Below are 20869 nucleotides of genomic sequence, written 5' to 3'. Positions count from 1 at the left end.
ATCAGGAATATGATAGGGAAAAAAAAAAAAAAAAAAAAAAAAAAAAAGACAAGTGACCTCTACAAAGGCTCCAGCAATTAAAAAATAGCATCAGTGACAGTGATGATGCCCTTTTCATTAAAGATCAGACTAAGTGCCTGTCTAGCTCTTCACTAGTCTTTTATAGAAAGCATCAGTATCAAAAGTTTTTTTCACATTCACTTTCATAGAAAGCAGTCCCTTTCTCCTGAACTAAGAGCTGAGCATAACAGATCATATCCCTTGTATGCTGAACTAGGAACTCTGGTAAAGGTCATGCACAGATGTCATCAAATACACCTTCACCATGCTCACACAGCATGCCTGCAGTCAGCATACAGTCTTGTGTGATCCACTCAAGCTCATCGTCAATACTTGAACACCTATGAAAACTGAGTAACAACATTTGCAAGTGGCACAAAATGAGAAGGACTGAAATATTATTAGTTGATACAGCAAATTAAAGACAGTAGGGGAAATATGGAGGCATATGCTAGGCACTGCAGAGGACTTATACATAGCAATTAATGCAATTCCACAAGCACAATCTGGGAAATAAGTTCAAGCTGTTATGGATGCAGCAACATACACACACACATTTTATCTTACTCTACCAGTAAAACAATGGAGGATCTGGTGCAGTAATTGCTCCTTCTGTCTTTCCAAATTAAAGTAGAGAAAGTCAAGGTTTGGTCTCAGTGGAGAATTGTTCAGATATTCAGAAGCACTGTCATAAGTACCTAACAAGTATAAAAGGGTCTTAGAAAATAGGCTGAAGGAAGACATTAATCAATTAGAGTAGATGACACTTTAGGGTAGATGACTTCTACTGAAGTTTATTCTTTCTAGAGTTGATCTACATTCAAACTAACATAGGCATTTTCTTAGTACACTCTATTTCCACAGTTATTGCCATGGCTTGACTTGAGAGAAAAAGAGAAGACTAAGGTAATGGTCTAGTTTTCTAAAAGTTCAAATAAACATCTTCCCTTTGCAAGACTATCAAATCTGGCCTCCAATTTTCCCCCAATAGTTGTAAACTTTCCACAATGTATGTACATGTTATGTGGAACTAAGAGAACAAAGGCTTGTGTAGACAAGTACCTCTTGAGAAAAATACACTTTGCACAACTACTCAAAAGAACATTTCAGAGAGGCTAAGAAAGCAGTCTTAAGTGTCCTATGCAAGCTCTTCGCTACATCAACATTGACAAGCATAACTCAGGTTGCTTTATAAATAAAATACTTAAGGACACTGTGCCACAGTTTGACAACAGCAGACTGCTTCCTCTGCAGCATAATATACTGGTAAAGAAAAGTGGAGTAAGAAGAAAGTCCAACCTCTCCAGGCACCTCTTGCTTCCCAGCCCCTCCCAACTCTTAACTGCACCAAAGGAGAGAATTCTCCCTGCCTCAGCACCATCTTCATACAAACAAGTAAAATGGCTGAGGGCTCCTCTAAACTCCAAGAAACAAAGGACTGAGGATTAGCATGGCCCTGATACTACCACAAAGCCTTGCTCATATATTCATTCCTCACACTGCAAAACTTACAGATGTACATGGAAGGAATTAGCTCTGCTGTGTTATAACAGTCAGACAAGACAATGAAACTTGAAGCAGTTCTCAGTTTCTTCTGGTTTTGCTTCTAGAAAGTTCAGCCATAAGAAGAATCAGTTTCCATCTTATTTTTGCTGCAGTCAATGAACAAGCATCAGGGTGCCTCTTTCTATGCAAACAAGAGCCTTCCCCTCAGCAGGATCTACAAACTGCAGCCCACGTAGTGTAACTTTACCCAGAGGTGAAATAACACCCCTTTCATGGCACGACAATAGGTATTAGTACTACTAGAATTTATTTATGAAGGCAGATTAGAAGCTAGGTTGATTGCTTTTAAGGCCCTTGTGCACCTGTCCACACGACCGTGTCATTACTGCCAGGTCTTTTGTTTATGCAGCGCTCACCTGGTGCAGAGTCAGCAGGCCAGATTGCCACTCACCCTGGGAGCACAAAAAGCTCATTTCCCCCCAGTAAAACAGCAGCAAGAGGACAAGATAACAAAGATGCTCTACTCATAGGCAAATACCTCCCCTCAGCACCTCTAAAAAGGCCATGTATCCTGTATGTGTATGTCCCAGTCACACAGTCTGGGCACATGTCCTGAACAATCCGCAGGAGCCCAGCACACTGCTTGACCTGGGGTTGCACTTCCACAGCCAATGAGCACAAACTGATCTGGGAAGTACAAATCACTTTCCTACACCCCAGCAAGCTCTGCAGCCATGTGCACATATGGCATGAATCCCAAGACAACCTGTTCCCTCTATGTGCCTGGCCAATTTCACAAGCTACTGCAGAATAGCTGTGTGTACGCCTTGTGGTGGTTTGCTATCACAGAAGAAGGAGGAGTAAGGTGTATTCCCACCTCTTTCAATTCAGGCACAAACAGCATCTATGAGAACTGTGATGTATTCCACACTAAGCGCTTCCTACATTGGTTCTCTGACTGTTAGAAAGAGAAACTGAGGACAAAATGCTCCTAAATTATTTAAAAATAAAACCCAAGATTGATTGCTTGCCCAACCTTTGCTCTTATGCCAGCTTTCAAGCATACTTATGTTTGAAATTTTTATTGTTATCACCCTACTGAGGTTTGCAACGTTCAATTTCATTATTAGGGTGCATGATGCTGATTTCAGTATGAGAGATTTTATCTGGGTTGTCATTTTACAAAAGGTGGGGGAAGGATTAACAGGCAGTTGAACCAATCCATGACTATATATTTGAAGCCAGAAGATACTTTCTGCAAGTTAGATGCCCAAATATTTTGGTGTCTTGTTTTTATTTTGGGGGGGTTGTTAGGTTCTTGTGTGTGAGGTTTCTTTTGCTGTTTGTTTGTTTTGGGGTTTTTGTTTGTTTGTTTAAGCATGAAAGAGGGTGCATAACCCTTACCAATATTGTGGCTCACTTCAACACCAGCACAGACAAAAGTTTGCTCTTTTGAAGCTGAATGTCCACTCTTTGCAACAACACTCTTCAGTAAAGGTCAAGACATACAGAACTAACCATTACTCTGTACATATTTGTCAAATGGGATAACAGGATCAAACAGTAAAATATGAGAAGTATCTTCCTACTCAAGTGAGGACAGGTAATCACAATTTAATCACAAAACCACTTTAGCTTCCCATATGCATTATGACAGCACACAGTGATGACGAGAAGTGACAATAGTATGTTCTTATATAGGAAGGAGAAAGGAAGAAAAAGGGTGTAAGAAAATACTTGAAATACAAAAACCCCCAGCTTGCCCAAAGAGCACATCAAAGACAAAATAACTCTCCAATTTCATGAAGCCATTTATCTCTACCTTTGACATCAAATGGAAAACAACTGAACTGGCAGGATCTAAGGACAACTGCTGTTTTCATTTCATTTTTCAATTAAACCCTGCCTGCTCTATTTCACTTTTTGGTTGACCTGGTGACTCAAGCTGTATCAGGCTCTCAAGGCAACATGATGCTTGTCACCACTGCAAAAGCACATGCCTCTTTATATTCTCCAGTGCTGAACCTTATTGTCTCCAACTGTAGGCTGTTTCCGTGACTTTCATCAGACCCATATAGACCTGACTTATTAGTCACCACATCAGTGGCCCCCAAAAACACATCCATTTTGATTAATTGGTCTTTAGTTCTTTGAAATACTTTTTCAAATTAACTATCATTTTTCCCTTTCCAAATATCACCCAGATAAGGGTGACTCATCAAATGCTAGCTTGTTCCATTGTAAAGCTAAAATAAATGGCTTTAACCTAGACATACTTTGCTCCAAGCATGACAGGGCAAAAACCTCCCAACACAATCTATTCCAGTGGCATCAACACTGAAGACTAGATCAGCAACCCTGAGTACAAAGCCATCTGCCCCACCAAGGACAAGCAGGGAGGATTACTCCTTCTTCCATACTCTCCATCCCCTAGATCAGACTAGATTGAGCTAAACTGAAGGATTCAGCCTGAAGACTGTAGAATAGCTGGTATCTCTGAACTAATTAGCCAAAAGCAAGAATGGGCCAGAAGGCATTGCTTGAAAAATAATAATATATAGCTATATAGAGCTGCACAGTATCTTCTACATGCTGTGGCTTCAAACATACACTGTGCTGCCAGGCAAGAGATAAAAACCTGGCCATATTCAATGCCACTGTTTGTACATACAAAGGAATACTACTTGCAAACTCACTACTTCAGGGACATACACACAGAAAGCAAAAATGAAATTTTTCAGAAGGAACATCATCTCTCCATTACAGAAATAATAAAACAGCACCCCAAATTTATTTGGGTCTGTATACTCTGATACACTTGAAATTTAAGTCAAAAGTATGTTTTAAAAAATGCTTTGAACAGTTGCTCATCAGAGTCCCTGATCAAAGATAAATAATCCCTAGTGGCCCCTAAACTGAGGCATGTGACAGATTTCTACCTCACACAGTTTGTTTTGAATACTAACAATGTTTTTCTATTTCAGGTTCCTAGTATCAGAAAAGATTACTTGAAAGAAACCATTTTGCTGCATTTCTACAGCAAAATTGCTAAATGCTGGTCTGGAGGGTTGCTTTCCCCAGCATGAAAACACCCACTAGTCACTTAGCATTGACAGGGACATTGCACTTGAATCATCTTCAGGGAGCAACAAAAAACATGCATTTTGCAACAGTTTCCTTCTAAGAAAGTACTTTTGAGTTTGAGAAAGGCCCAGGGAAATCCCTCTGGAAGGTAGACACATTTAACAGCACACTCCTAAACACTGAATGTGATTACAATAGCATTTCTATAACAGTTTCTTTGAAGAATTCTCTCTGCTGTAAGTTAATGCAGTTGTATGGAAGTCAGAAGGAGCAGTAGAATAAAATGCTGAAACTGCAGTTGTAGCTCTTTAAAAGCAAATATATAAGCAAACTGATTATAACAAGAAACTTGCACATGCTCTGATAATTTAATTGTTGTCAGGTGAAGATTCCACCAAACTCCTGCTAATAGAGAACAAACACATGGGTACAGCTCTCACTCACTGCACTGGAATTACCTGTTTTGTCGAGTGCCAGTCAACTGTCACATCTCATAGCAGTTTCAAAGGTCTGGTCTATCTACAAAATACTCAGCTCATGCCCTCATCTCCCCCCAAAAATAAATATAATTCTAATCCCTTCTTCCTTCAACTGGTTACAGGCTACCTGCTGTATTCTGAATTATAACTACATGAATATACTAAATACATACGGATGCAGCTTAACATCTGAAATACTATCCAAAGAAGAAACAGTTTGTAATTGGCTTAAGAAAGAAGCACATGACATTAAAAGATTTTTCCTTTTTTTCTGTTATTTGCCAGTCCTGAACAGGATTTGCACATGAAACTTTTATACCTAGATCATAAACAAAAATCATGGATGATAAAAACACTGAATGCATTACTGGAAGTGACTTGCTAACACTGTAAGCCTTACAGGTAATAGCTGAACTTGCTGAGGTGCATTATTTGGTCAATATTTCTCATTTGGTTTAATGAAACATGATGGATAGCCAAATGAGAGGCAATCGTACCTCAACATAACGAGTCTAGCAAGTATTCCACTATAAAAGAGCAAAACATTTCAGCACAAGAAGACATTTCAACAAGGCATACATCTCTTCAAACAAGTGCATGTGCTGTAGGAAGCAAACATGACCTTTATACAGCCTTTGAAATCCAGAACTTTTCTACCAATTCTCTCAAGACAAAATACAAAAATACCTTAAAAAAAAAAAAAAAAAAAAAAAAAAAAGAAATCTTACGGCTTGAAATGCAGTAAGCCAGCCTGCAGTTGATCTTCCTGAACAGTTGCTTGTTGATTGGCCAAAGTATAAGTGTAAAGAGTTGAATGAAGTTAATGATCAGTCCTGACACTATAAATATGTAGCAGATCAGAAGGTGGCAAATGAATTGCGACTTCAGAAAGCCAACGATGTCCATGATTTGCTGAGAAAGCAAGAGGGTACCTTCAGACACAAAATTCAGAAGACAACCTGCAAAACCAAATAGTAGCAGCAGTTACAGAGTGCATTTATTTCTACAGACAGACTTTATACACACTTCATGCTTACACTTAAAGTTAAATGTACTGTAGAAAAAGGCCAGATGTCAGTATTGCAAAAGTAACAACTGAAAGAGAATACTGTATTTGTGAATCAATTTACATTTGGCTTTGGAAACAAATTTTCAAATTTCAATCCCAAATCTGCAAGACCCATTAGGGTATGAGTCCACTCCATGGACTACAATACTCTCCTGTAAGATCTTCATTGATAAAATATGAGCAAATATTTTGGTTTGAAGTATATGAAAGCTTTGAAATAAACTTACATTTTAATTTGAATTTTCTGTTCTTCATAAGACATACACTGTCACCTCTGTAATCTTCAAGAGCAGCTCCAAAGTTAACACAAGCTTTAGAGCTTGGTTAGATGTGCTTTTCTCTACAAGCTATGCCAGCCATTGCCCCCAAACAAGAGGTAGCAGCAGCCTCTTAATTCTATCTTTATTGTCTTCTTCCCCTCTCATACTCAAATAACAGTTGATTTTGGCAAGAGAATAAAAGCTTGGCTATGTACAATACATACAATTTGTTCAATTATTCCTTGACACTGACTCTGTCAGTTGTAATCCATAAACCTAGAAATGAAACATCAATAACAGTACTAACCCATGACCCAGCAGTGCTTCCAGAAAGGAATCAACTCTAAGATTACTTATGAAATGTTTGCATAATTTTGGAAAGGTCCAGTCCACCCTTAGCAATTGAGCATTCAGAGGAAATGTCCTCTGCAGAGTATTCTGACCTATTAAATATTGTGCTGACCTCTCCCTACCATCATTACCACCACTGCTAGAATGAAGACACATATCTCAGTAAACACAACCCCCAGTATTCTGAATACAGCTAGACAGGAGGTGCTTCTGCCATCCTGTTCCATTCCTCAACTGTTTCCCCCTCTGGGGCATGGAAGAGTTTTCCCAGAGAGGAAGCCCTGAGACAGTATTTCTGAACGTGCCAGTCACATGCAATAACAAAACAGCAGCTGTCAGCAGCCTAGGGAATTAACTGATGAAAAAAATCTTTAGGCCTATCCTTTTAGTTTATCTGAGACCCCATTATGTGAGGCACTGAGTCGAGATCAGTGTCCTGAAACATTTGTTTTACTGCCCTTTGCTGACTCTGCTCGCCACAGCAAAGAACACACATAAGAACTGCTGCAGAGCCTTCGGAAGTTATTTAGCCAGTTTTTCAACCGCAAGGAAGATGAGGAAAAATTTAAGAAAGAGAATCAGTACTGTTGTATAATTTATATAAAGAGTGTATGGCAGTCCCAAGCCTATTATTAGCAGACAAAATGTGCCCTTTTGTTCCCTTTATCTTCCTGTACTATTCAGTACCACAGCTGACACCAGCTATAGCTCAGAATGGCAGAACAGGCTTCTATTCATTGTAGTAACCACTGTCATGGTAGCTGCAAAAAGCTTTTCCAGCTTTAACAAACCTTCCTATTAAAGATACAATTCTTAGGGTGGCAGACAATTTATTAGCTTGGGCCTTGACCAAAAGCTTTGTTTTTGAAGGCTAAGCAGAATGAGAAATGTTTTCTAGTAGGAATCACTGCTAAGCTTCTTCTCCAACCCTTCCACTGAACACTCAGAAGACAAAGCCAAACAATTAAAAAGGCAGCAACCTTCTTTAAAAGTCATAACAGAAGCAACCAGCTACCTGCAAGTGTATGGTTTCAAAGACTCTACAGCGTCCAAAACCCTGATGACTGGGTTTATCCTACTGACCTTGGTTAAAACTGATCAGAAAGTTTTTTGTGCTAGTCTGCTTGCTTAATTCCAGCCTACAGAATCACACTAGCATAATTCCCAGAGATCAGTAAGATATGGGATAAAACATAAAAACAACAGCCAAAAATAGACTGGAGCACTTAGTGAAGACCTGAAAACTCAGTATTTGATATAATCAACATAAATCTACTGCAGTAAGCAGCTGACAGACGGATTTTGTAAAAAAAAGTCTTTTTGTCCACCAGCTAATCCAGTAATTTTTTTGTTACCTTTTAGTATTAATAGATGTCAAACTTTATTAAAATGTTATGTTTATGTGAATCATTTACCTCCTGCTGGGCCTTTAAAATAAAACTTCACAGAAATAAAATAAGCAAATATGAGATAACCCTGATAAAACATAAATTATTGCTTTATGATTTTATTAAGCTACAATGGAATGTCTGAAGGTAATTAATTCCTCACTCTCCTCCTTCAGCCATCAAATTTCAATTCAGTAACGCTTCAGAGAGCTGCTTTAAGACAAACTAAATCTACTTAAGCAGCACCATTCAAAGGCATCTAACCTAACTTGCTCGCAAAAGGAACAAGAAATGAGAGACACTCCTTAAATTCTTCGTTTCTGAAAAGTGGGGACTACACAGAGAAATTTTATCTTTTGACTAAATGAAATGTTTTCTCTATAAAATGTGCAACCTAAACATTGTATGTGAAATGGTTGCTAAGTTTCTATTTCTCAGACATAAGCTCATTCTTGAAAGATTTTCTTTTTTTGACTGTTTTAATTACCCAAACTCAAAGAATACAATTTTTTCTTGGTACAAGTTACAAAAACCATCAGTTCTGATCTTATGAATGAGGTCTAGAAACACAGGGCGAAGAGTCCACAGGAACACCTTACACTTACTCTTTGTCTTCCTCAAAGTCCTCATGGGTAACATCAACATAACACCAGTTCAAATGATAAAAGAGTCAGATCTTTAATTCTTAATCCATGATGCTGGTTTAATAAATTAGTGATTTTCTTATAGATAATGACTGGAAATTACAGCAATCTTTTAAAAACAAAAGGGCAAATCAATGCATTTTCTCAGAAGCAGAAGCTATTAAGACCAGAATGCTGCCAAGAAGCTCTCTTCTATCAAGCACCCCTTAAAATTAATTAGGAGAAAATGGCTAGCTAGAGCATCTAAACCAGATAGGGACTTCCTTTAATAACAGTTTTCCTTTGGATACAGAACAAAAGACTCAAACCTCAAATGTCTGTTTAGGGACCAAGTCAACAAGTATCTATTCATGTGACTAAGAAAGAGGTCATATGTTGAGGTTTAGAAGCTAATTACATGACTATTCATTCTACCTCTTTTCCCTCCAACTTCCATTCTTCAGCAAGACTCACTGTGTTTTCTACTTCAACTACTCTCAGCATTTCCCTCTGCTTAGAATAACTGACCAGGAGGATATAGAAGCGATACCAAGTGAAGAACTCTATGCCAGCAGAGGCTGCTGCCAATGAACTGTTCTATTTAATACTTCCAAGTCAGTGTTTTGAGACTACAACTAGAGATTGCATAAAGAACACAACTGTTTGCACTTTTAGAGAAAGCAGTGTCCAACAGTTTCCAAAGTTCATGTAGTATATAGAGTTCTTAGACTGTGGAAAGCAACCTGATAACATCTAGATTGAGCTGATATCACCCACTTAGAAAAAGATGCAAGTCAGCACTATACCTCTTTTTTTTCAGCACATATTTCAAGCTTACATGAAAGTTTTCACTTACATCTAGTCTTTGATTCAGTCCTCAAATGTTTTGCTCCAAGTTAAAAACAAACAACCAGATGACAATGATGATGATGCCTATTCTTGCATTTTCTCATCTAAACCAGATTTTTGGATGGATGAGTTACAAAGACTATTATGAAAATATGCTCAGGTCAGATTAAGCAGTTGCACTAATGCCTTTTAAGTCAACATCAGTGGCCACCAAACCCCCTGTATTTTGCACTGGTGAGGCCACAGTTGAGTACTGCATCCACATCCAAGCCCCTCACTACAAGAAGACACTGAGACACTGGAACACTTCCAGAGAAGGGCATCAGAGCTGGTGAAGGGTCTGGAGAACCAGTCCTGTGAGGAGTGCCTGAGGGAGCTGGGGGTTTTTAGCCTGGAGAAAAGGAGGCTCAGGAGTGACCTCACTGCCCTCTACAGCTCCCTGAAAGGAGGGTGTAGCCAGGTGGGGCCAGCCTCTTCTCCCAGGCAGAGACAGGACAGAAGGACACAGTCTTAAACTGTGGGAGGGAAGGTTCAGGTTGGACATCAAGAGGAATTTCTTGGGGGGTGATTAGACATTAGAATGGGCTGCCCAGAGAGGCTGTGGAGTCACTGACCCTGGCACTCAGTGGCATGGTCTGGTTGACAGAGTGGTGATCCATCACAGGCTGGACTTGATCTCTGAGGTCTTTTCCAACCTGATTGATTCTGTGAAAAGAGCACAGACAGCAGCACTGCAGATACATCAGTCTATTTTAACAGTGCTGCTGTACGTGAAACACCTATGCAAAGCAAGCCACAGGAAGCCCCTGCACTCTTCTCTTTGTCAGTGATCATCAAGCTAACAAAAGTGAGATTGTGTCCATGTGTATATTCATCTGCAAGGAGACTGTATTTGTAGGTATTTGTACATGCCACACCAAAAAAAAAACCCAGATCTGGAGGAAGAACTATTTGCCTCATACTTAATTAGGGTTTGAATCACCTTCCACCTCCCCCAAAGGCAACTAACTACTACAACCTTTTGTCACTGCCCTTCTTTGTTATCAGCTGGTAAGCTATATTAAACTTCTCCAAGTAGAGTCTGTTTTGACCATGATGGTAACTGGTTAATGACCCCCCTGTCCTTAACTCACAAACTTTTTTGTCCTATCTTCTTCCCTTGTCTTGCTGAGGAAGAGGAGTGAGGGAACACTTCAATGTAAACCTGGAAGTCAGCCTAGGCCAACCTACCACAATTTCCCCAAAAAGTCCCAAATTGGGGAATAACTTGAGTGTATCTGAAGACCTTTCCCCAAAGATTAGGGAACTTAGGAATGTTTTTCAATTTTCATGAAGAGTCCTGCATTCCTGAGCTGCATACTGTTACAATGGAGAAATCAGTCAGTCTGGCTGTTTCAAAAGCTGGAGAATGAATCCCATCTACCAGCAAGATTTAGAATTTCAAATTTTTATACTTGCTATAAAACTGACTTACTGTTTATCTTCTAGTGAGCAGAGAGATAATTCGCATAACAGAGTGTAACCTGAAGAAATGAAAGTAATTTAGGAGTTTTCAAATGGTTATTGCAGTATAATCCTTTCCCCTTCTCTCTTTTAAATTTTCTTCCTGCTGTGATCTAATATAGGGAAAACAGCTACACAAACTCTGCATGCCTGCCAGGACACAAGTCCTCTGTGTATACACATACCTTACTGGGAAAATGCATAGCAGAGTTCCTGTTAGACTAAATGCTTGTCCCAATAGCAAAGAGTTTATACAGCAAGGTGAGGAGGATGACAGCAGTTCGAGAGAGGCATGCATAGTCTGGGAAGGAGTGCAAAAGATGGGCAGCAACTGCCCAGGTTCTGGTGAGAAGCAGTTCACTCTTGCTCCTTTTTCCAGAAGCATGAAATATTCAGGGAGGAGGGAGATGAACTTAAACACGTATCAATACAAAACTCCTTGGAGATGCAACATTTAGAGACTGCAGGGCTTGATGCTGAGAGAAGGTATTTATTTGGAAAGAATAAACCCCTTGGAGTTAAGGACTTCTGTTCCAAGCTTCAAAAGAGATCCTCAAAAAATCCATCAGGGTGAAGTACATCAGTTTTCATGGGTGCAGAACATGAAGTTCACAAAAATAGCGCTGGAAGGCAAGTTGCTTCTTTCCAAAATGCCAAGTGTTGCTGATCAACTGTTCCCCACACAGATTTCTGTACTTTAATACATTAATATATATGCATATAAATATATATAAAGCACAATTATTGGTAATCTGCTTGGGAAAAATTAAAATAAAGAGCTGAGCTAAGATACTCAAGATGTAGACAAGTTTATCAGAGTTCAGTCCCAAGTTCAGTCCTGGGGATCACTGAGCCCCTCTATTTCCTTTTTCTACTTTATTACTTTAACTGGGTCCACAGCACCACACACAAGTAAAATTCAGGGACTAAGCAAGACAGTAGGACTGAACAGTAAAAAAATTATAAGAAAGTATAATGAGAATCTAAAGCAGGATGTGGGCTATGCTGTCACACCAACAAAAGCAACCTGGATAGTTCCTCAAAAATAACTGAGGTGAATAACCACAAAGGGTGTAGGACATGCAACTATACCATGTGTCACAGACAATTTAATACTTGTTTTCATGGACAACAATAAGTGCTTAATCAAAGGTAACCAGAGCCACATGTTATTGTCATCTGGCACTCTATTAAAAAAAAAAACGAAACAACCCCACTTCAGTGACTTATGGCATTCTGCAAAAGTACAGGTGGTTTGTTAAATTACTGATTCTGAATGTTTGCAACAAACAAAGCCTTAGCAAAAACAAATGCACGTCTGTCTGTAAGCAGAGATACTTTTGCATTTATGACACATGATATTTTGAAATTTTGTACAGAAGAGTCATGGACCAGTTGGGGCAACTGTTCATTTGAATCACAGAAATCAGAGTCAGTCTAGTTAGGGCATTTATCTTCAATGCATAACCTAAGAAAAATCCCTCAAGGGTGAGATCCATGCCATCACTCTTTACACAGGAAATTAACACATTAAAAAACTACTGAGGCAGCAGGATGTTGCCACTTGCATTGTAATACTTACTCAGCATCAAGGGCACACTGATCACCTCTTCTACACTGGGCGTTTCAGAACAGATCCAACACAAGAGCGACTAGTGAGTTTTTCAGTGGTTATTATAAAAACATTTCTTTTAAAACAGTCCAAATAAATGTGGGTAAGGAAGAAGGCTAACAAAGGATTATTCCAGGAGCAGGTACAAAAACAGGGTTGCTTTTTAAAATTGTGCTGGGAGTTCAAACATTCTCTTGATAAGAGATAAGCTTTGGAAAGGAGGCCTCTCCTATGAAGTCTCATAGCTTATGCCACTGATTGCACTCACCTTGTTTTAAGAACTATAAATTACATTCACAGCAACACAAAGGGTCAGCACAAGGAACAGGAACTGCTTATACAGTCTCAACAGACAAAATACTTCCTCCACATCCAAACCACGTTTATGTGTGAGGCAACACAGAAACATGGATCACATTTACTTCAATGCTTCAAATTATTTAAACCTCCTATTCTTTCCCATAATGAGTTGCAAAGCTAGACTGCAAAAGTATCACCTCCTAAATCCAGTTCTGCAACAAACACACCTCCAACACATAAGCAGCTGTATCCAGGCAGAAGGATTTCATATCCTCATGTAGTAACATGAGCAAGTCCATTTCTCTATGCAAGCTCAAATCATTCATGTATATAGGATTAGAAAGCAGTGTGGATTTTGTAGATTTTTCTCTGTATTTATCCATCCCTTCTGATAGGAAAGCTACAGCCATTCAGAAAACACTAGGGAAAATAAACCTGGAAAGATCCCTGTTGCAGCTCCCTTCTTACCTCCCCTGGCAGAGGGCTTGTGGAAGTTACATGGTAATTCCACGGAAGAACCAGAACCACAACCTGCCACCGCCCCAGGCTTCAGCTTTCAACATAAAATGGTACTTTTCATATTCCTTTACTTGCCTTCTTGATCACATTTTCCTTGCAACACCTTTTTAGAGGCCACACATGGAGAGCAGAGAGGGAATGGACACATCCCACAAGGACCTTCAGGGGAGACAGATGATCAATAGCTATAAAAGCTTCTGTACAGCCCAGGAGGTATGTGCTGATCTGCCTTCCTTTCTCCATTCCTCTAGAAATGTAAGTCAAATACTCAGCAACTGGGATGGCTCTGTACTATAAACTACCAGGTACAACTTTAGCACCAAGTGGGCAGTATTACATGTGTGTGCACACAAATATCCATCTCTCCTATTAGTTTTACCTGAAAAGGAATCAAAGGCATTTTTGATTGACAGATGCTACAAAGATATCAATCAGAAGATAAAAATCATCAGCACTGGGAAAAGGGTAACTTTCTTTCCTTGCTCCCATATAAAGACCTCTTTAAATTTTCTGGAACTATGATTTTACATTTTAGCAATTTTGGGCAGTGTCTTTAAGTCTTTTCCTAGGAGTCTCATTCCTAACTCATGTGGCTTTGTAGTGTTGTTTATTAAAAAAAACCCAAACAACTAGGAAATGCAACTATAGAACAACATAGAATTTGTGGCAGCAAGAATCTTAAAAAAAAATTGTGGAAAGTGGCAGAGATTGGGTATGAGTCACTGAGCTGAGAAATACACCATGGTGACAGCACTCTTGGTTTCAAGTGCGACTTCCACCACTGAGCTGTGGGCTGGTAACAAATTCTCTACTGTCCCCAGAACTCCAGTGTGACTAGTTCTGACGTGGTGCCTCTCTCTGAGCAGCTGTGTGGCCCCTGCTGGACACAACCATGTTCTCCTGCTCGGTGGGTCTGAGCCCTGCTGCCCACGCTGCCACAGATGCAACAGGTACATGGCACAGACCACACTCTTTGTGCTTCCAAGTGACACTGAGCCAACAGCACCGACCTTCTCCATGAGAGAATCCAAAAGCTCCCAGTACAAATCACAAGACATTGCTAACCCTGCTGGAAACAAAAAGTGCCATCCACCTGATTACAGCTCCAAGTGAGCTGTTAGGTTTTTGTATCTTCTGTCTCCTTCAGCTAAGTCATTTGCAAATTTTTAATTAATATGAAGCAACATTAGTATGCTCTTTGAATACTAAGGAAACATTAAACAGAAAAAGACTCACAAGGCCTTTTTTTAACCTCTAAGTATTGATTTAATTTGTTTGTATTCTATCATGTGATGCTGGAAAGTATGAATTAGCTGAATTTCTCCTTTATGAAAATCACATCCCAAAACTGGAAATAATAATGCAAACAAAAGATGTAGCCACACCAAGACAGAGATACACAGGATATTAATACTTACTCATTAAATATTGTTTAAGGATTCTTTCTGTAGAAAATAGTTTAACTGAATAATGAAACTTCCAGATTTATTATTCAAAGAAAAACAACTAAGAGCTAACACCCAATACCAAAAAAAAACTATCTTATAGCTAAGATGTGGATGGCATGGTTCCAAAAATTATGATGCCAGCTACAGTGAAAGGTTCAGATGCACCTACCCAGGAAACAACCAGACATCCAGATCTCAAGTAAAAACCCAAATAAACATGGTGACAGCTTTACCTACATATCAGCAATCCCATTCTACATCAGTTTTTACTCACCTCTGCCTCATGATATGAGTGTTCAGAACTATTTTGCCACAACATGAACTAGGAATATTTTCAGCCGCCTCATTCTCCCGGACCATCAGTCCCCTAACAGCCTGATTTAATTTGAGAACTTCAGAGAATAAAAGCCTTTATCACAGGCACCAGTAATAAAGGGAGGCTTCATTTTGGACCTGACTCAAATTTTGTTGAAGCCAGAAGAAATCACTCAACAAGTTTCAATTGTCTTTGTTGTTTAGCAAAAAATATGACTCCAAAACAGCCAAATGTGATGTAACTAATCAATGATCTTATATTCTCAGCACCTAAAGCCAGGGCTCGTTAAAACCACCTTAAACATTCAGCAAGATAATTCAGATACAGTGTATGATGTGACTGCACTTACTTTACTGGATGGCAAGTGTGCAGATGTTAACAGCTCCTAAACATGCAGCTAAGAATCCAGGAAGATTTTTATACATTTTGCATTCAACTAAGCATTAGATACATCAACACCTACCTGGATTTTCTACAACATCACTGAACAACTGCATACGCCCAGGTCCTTTTAAAAGCCCAGCTTTGAACATTTTTCCTGCTTACTTTAAATATTTTTGAGATACTTTGACAGGAGTTAAATTCAAAATGAAGCTTTTCTCTTGTCACCTTCTTGGGTTAAATGTAGTATTTATGCACACTCTCAGAGGCATAGGCATGTAAAAAACATACAGTGAGCCAGAATCAGAGAATTAACCCCTGAACAACTACCTGTGACTGGAAGGGGGGGAACCTCATAAACGATTTAAGTGCAATTGTAGCCTGCTTGCAGGCAGAATGCTTCTAGACCTTCCAGAAGTGCAAAGCAGTATCTGCAGTAATAGCATTTTCCAAATCGTTCAAAAATACAGTAATGAGAGGCAAACTAAAATGTGTGAAGACAGAGAATGTGGAGACAGGGAGAGAAACAGGACACAATTTAACTTTCACAAAGTAGCTGTCACTTGAAATCATGTGCCATTTCCATATATACACTCCCCCCAAATATATTTCTTTCCCTGTCTTTAACAGCAGGTGTAGAGTCTTATCTTTTCTTCTGATGGGTGAAAAAACCTGCATTATCTGCCAATCGAACCAGTATGGACAAATCTTTACATCCACCTGGATTCGGCTGGGAAAACGTGACTGAAATTTAACTTTGTTGGTACAATCAAAAGGAAATCTAGTGCACATCACAGAGGTTTTTCAGATGTTAATAAACAGTCCTACATACAACTGAAATCAGTGTGCTTGTCTTTGCCTGCAAATCATAGCCTTCTATCAAGTAAACACTCCCTCAGTGACCTCTGTCTCTGACTCCTTTCCAGCCTAGAACTGGTTAATTGCTTTTCTCTGCTCCTGTTATTTATGCTGCAGTAGAAACCTCAAGCCAGGTCAGCCCTTTTGCAAGAAGCAAAATTATTTCAGTGTAAAGCTCTCTGTGGCAGAGCATGACACAACAGACAGAAGAGCAGAAGGTCAAAACAGTGGCATTACAAGTAAAAAGAATAAGTTCAAGCTGAAGAACAGACCACTAGCAGGACCATAACCCATCTCCTGGTGGGCTCACTACAGTTGTTCAACTGCTCTGCTCGGTTCCTAACACATAGCTTACGTGCTTTTTCAGCAAATCCATTACAGCTAGCATATTTTCCTCACATTAGCAAAGAGGGGTCTTTGCAGTGTCTTCATCCTTGCCACAACACACAGCCACTCGCATTCATTTCCATTTCTTCCTTCTCTGACCTCACCTTGGACCTTACCTCCTCTCCAGTTCGAGGCACTGGAGGAAAACAGGGGAAAAGCATGAAAATGAAGTGAGTCAGCAGTTTCTGAGCAGCAGAATGCACACAAGCATTAGTCAGAGGTGATCAGGGTATCTCACCACAGTCAGACGTGAATGAGCCCAAGACCACCAAACAACAGACTGGTGAGCAAATTTTCCCAAACATCTGAAAATTAATCAGTGGGCAAGGCCACCCCACAGATAAAGCACTTCAGGGAAAAAACACATTCTCAGCTGCCACATACCAGTGCTGAAAGGCAACAAAACACACAGGGTACTATTCTGTCACATTTCTACTTCCCACTGCAACCAGTACAGCTAAATCAAACAACCTGATGAGAAACTTGTCTTTACTGGTACAATGTTTTCTCTAATAAGTGAGGCCCACAGCTGCAAAGGCTTTTCCTGAGTAAAGTACATGCACAGTGCCCTACTATGCACTGCTGCCCTCCTGCTCATCTGCTCCCTCATCAGGACACATGGACAGCAGTAGTAGTGATGCCACTAGTCAGAGAAGTGATGCTCCAGTGGGAAACTGAAATTTTAAAATTTAAGACCAAATTACTAATACGAGTTCTAAGGGCCACAAGTGCTCATTTGCAGTACAAGAATGGTACCTTGCTACTCAGCACAACTGTGTGCAGTGTCTTCTGCAAAAAGAGATTTGAAGGGGTATTGTTCCCAGTTTTCACCTTCTGGCAATAAAATCAAGGGTACACAACAGAAAAAAAAATACACCCCTTTCAGCAGGGCAGAGTACAGCTGTAGGATTCTCATCCATCATCTGCAAGAGAGCCCTTTTCCTACAAAACTCTTCTCTGTCACGGTACAATAAGTCCATTAAACTGTGAGTGATGTACAACCATCGCTCCAGGAGAGCACACCTCACTCGAGACAGATGAGCACTGCTTCAGTGCCTCTGCATTTAGGCTGGACAGAGCAAAACTTACTGTAAAAACAACATCCCCACCAAAATGACATCTGTGAGTTTCAAGAAACACAGTTAATTACTGTACTCTGGGCACAGCATTCTCTGTTCTGTGACTCTGAGCAAGTGCTAACCTCTCTGTACAATTTCTCCACTCCTAAAATATGTTACTTCCACTTTGTTGTGAGGCACTTACTAAAGTATGTTAAAGTGCTTGCCAACAACACAACTAAACTTTCCTTAAGAGCAACCTTTGTCCATAAGCAGCTTGCAATATGTTCTCTCTTCTCTGCAGGCTTCCCAAGATATTCTTTCACATGAAACCTGGCCCTGTCATCCATAAAACACAGTTTAAGTTTCATTTTTTGGTACAGCCTATTTAGGCATTGTTAATGCAAAACATTAATAGGGAAGAGCAAAGCTACACATAATATCTACACAAACTTCTAAAGTGAACAAGTATGTGTTTGAATCCATAGCATTTGGAAAATCACAGCATTTTACCAGATACAAGTAGAAAAATTATAGCAAATGTTCAGAGCACATCAACTCCTCTACTATCCATGCAGTCAGTCTTTACACAGTAGTCCTGGCATATATAAACAGACCTCTTATCCTTCATGTGAGAAGTTACAGAAAAAAAGCCTGCAAATTTCAGCTTAGGTTGTTTCACAACAGTTTCTCTACTCCACCAGTTTTTAATTCTTTTGCTACTCACTCTAGTGTGAAGTCATTATCAGTACAAGCTGAGGCTACAATCGCCTGGTACAAGTTCCTGGGCCGGAGGCATCACTGTTTTTAAATAAAGGCTTGGGTTTTTTTGTTTGAGAGTTTCTGGCATCCTTCTACCTTCTTGTAAAGCGTTTTCATGTAGCAGCAAGATTGCTCTCTCCCACACAAGCACCTGCATAAGGTACATCATTCTTAGATGTCTGCACAGGGACTTAAAAGACGACTTTTAGAGATGTGTAACAAGGATAAGGACCAGAAGTCTTGGTGTGACATTGTTGAAACAGACTTTTTCGCGGGTTGTCTTTTCAGCCATTCGAGTGAGTGCTCACTTGTTGAAATACATGCTAAAATGCATTACTTGTTATTTAAATAATGTTCAGCACACAGTATCCGCCGGCACACCTTAACTCGGCTCGCGGCCATTATTTAATTCTGCTTAGTTATCTTTACGAACACAGGCCGACAGGTGAAAGCAGAGCTCCACAACACGAGAGCACACCACCGGGGAGGCAGGCTGCCCCTCTGCCCGCCGCACTCACGGACTCCGGGCCCGCCCGGCCCCGCCGGGGCACGCCGCGCCCGCCGGCCGAGGAGCGGCGCCCCGGGGAGGCGGCAGCGAGCGGGGCGGGCACCCGCCCATGCCCGGGGCCACGCACCGCCCGCCCCATCCCCGAGCCCGTGCCCGGCCACCGGCAGCACCGAGGGGAAGGTGGAAGCGGCGGCACGGCCCCCGGCGCGGCAGCGGGGGGCTCGGCGGGGCTGGGCCGCCGTAGCTCCGCCGTTTCCACGGAAACCCCGGCGCGGGCAGAGCTCGCCACACAAAGGGGGCCCGCAGGCGGCAGGAAAATTCTCGGCGGCCGCGGGAGAAACGGCGCGGGTCCGGGCGGCGGGGGAGAGCCAGCCCGGCGACCAATAAATCAGGAAACTTATACTCGCAGCCCGCCGCCCGCCTCTCCCGCACGCCCCGGAGTCCCTCGCCTGACCGCACAGCGCGCCGGGGAGGGGCTGCCTCGGGGCTGGTTTTCCGCCCGGGGCAGCGCGGCGGGCGCGGCAGGGAGGGCGGCCCGCACCTGCGGAGCGCGGAGCGCCCCGGGGAGAGCACGTACCTGGCGCCGGGGGCCGGGGCACGCGTGCCGCGCTGAGGCGCCGGGAGCGGGCGGCGGCCGAGCCGCACCGGCTGCCACTACTTCGCACGCGGCGGAGCGGGCGGGTGGCTCGGGCGGGGCCGCCAGGCTCCACCCGCCGGGCGGCTCCACTCCGGGAACAGGGCCCCCCCTCGCCTTCCCTTCCCGCCGTCACATGTCACTTCCTCCGGGCGCGGTGGGAAGGGGCGACCCCTCCCCGCCCCGGCCTCGCCCGCCCTTCTCCGGGGAGCGGCGGAGCGGAGCTGCCGGTGCCGCGGCTGAGGGAGGGCCGCGGGTCAGGGGACGGAGCGAGCCGTGAAGCGGCGGCCCCGGGAAGGGGCGAGGCGCAGCGCCTGTCCTTGAGCGCTCGTCATCCCTTGCCGGGGCAAACGCGGGGTGATGCGCATCTGTGACTGTCTGACCCTTCAAGTAGAAACCGGACAACCAAAAGGAGCTCCACGGCCTGAGAGCTGAGGAAAAAGATAAATGCCGTGGCAGCCATCCAAGCACCGGGTACCCTGACACACAATATTCACTCTATGTGACAAAGCAAACACTTGCTGCCAGGCTCTCATTGTGGTGTGAAAGGCAGCTTCCATGAATAGAGAACAGCAGGAACTGAGTCTATTATAAACACCCAAAGCATTGGGAGGTGATGGTGACTGGGAGAACACATCACTGGGACAGCGCTGGGTGTCTGGTTATAGCGGGGCTGGCAGGCAATGAACTGGATAAAGCAAAGCCCTGTTACAGTCCCGGTCCATACCAGCCCGTAGAACCCCTGTTTCCCTTCAATGTAAGATGAATACAAATGAAACACTTGTCATGGTTTAACTCCGGTTGGCACCTGCTGGCTAGGCATCAGACAGTGTCTGCTGAGCACCTGTACGGTGCATCACTTGTTTTTCTGGGGTTTTATTCCTCTCTCTCCTTTTCATTACATTTATCGTTAT

General features: G+C 41.9%; 1 protein-coding gene across 2 annotated transcripts in view; it reads right to left on the bottom strand.

The window, feature by feature from the left end:
* Window positions 1-20034, bottom strand: part of AGPAT4 (1-acylglycerol-3-phosphate O-acyltransferase 4) — a 70493-nt gene extending 50459 nt beyond the window's left edge. Inside the window, exons 1-2 of one of the 2 annotated variants that reach the window (XM_056487191.1) lie at window positions 19899-20034; window positions 5858-6088 (exon numbers count right to left, since the gene is read on the bottom strand). In XM_056487191.1, coding sequence (XP_056343166.1) covers window positions 5858-6035 — 178 coding nt within the window. In that variant the 5' untranslated portion in view covers window positions 6036-6088; window positions 19899-20034. The remainder of the gene's footprint in view (window positions 1-5857; window positions 6089-19898) is intronic. The other variant, XM_056487192.1, reaches the window with a different exon arrangement.
* Between the last annotated feature and the right edge of the window lie 835 nt (window positions 20035-20869).

The sequence above is a fragment of the Oenanthe melanoleuca genome, chromosome 3 (assembly GCF_029582105.1).
Source record: "Oenanthe melanoleuca isolate GR-GAL-2019-014 chromosome 3, OMel1.0, whole genome shotgun sequence".
Taxonomy (NCBI): domain Eukaryota; kingdom Metazoa; phylum Chordata; class Aves; order Passeriformes; family Muscicapidae; genus Oenanthe; species Oenanthe melanoleuca.
This window is presented reverse-complemented; position numbering and strand designations above follow the sequence as displayed.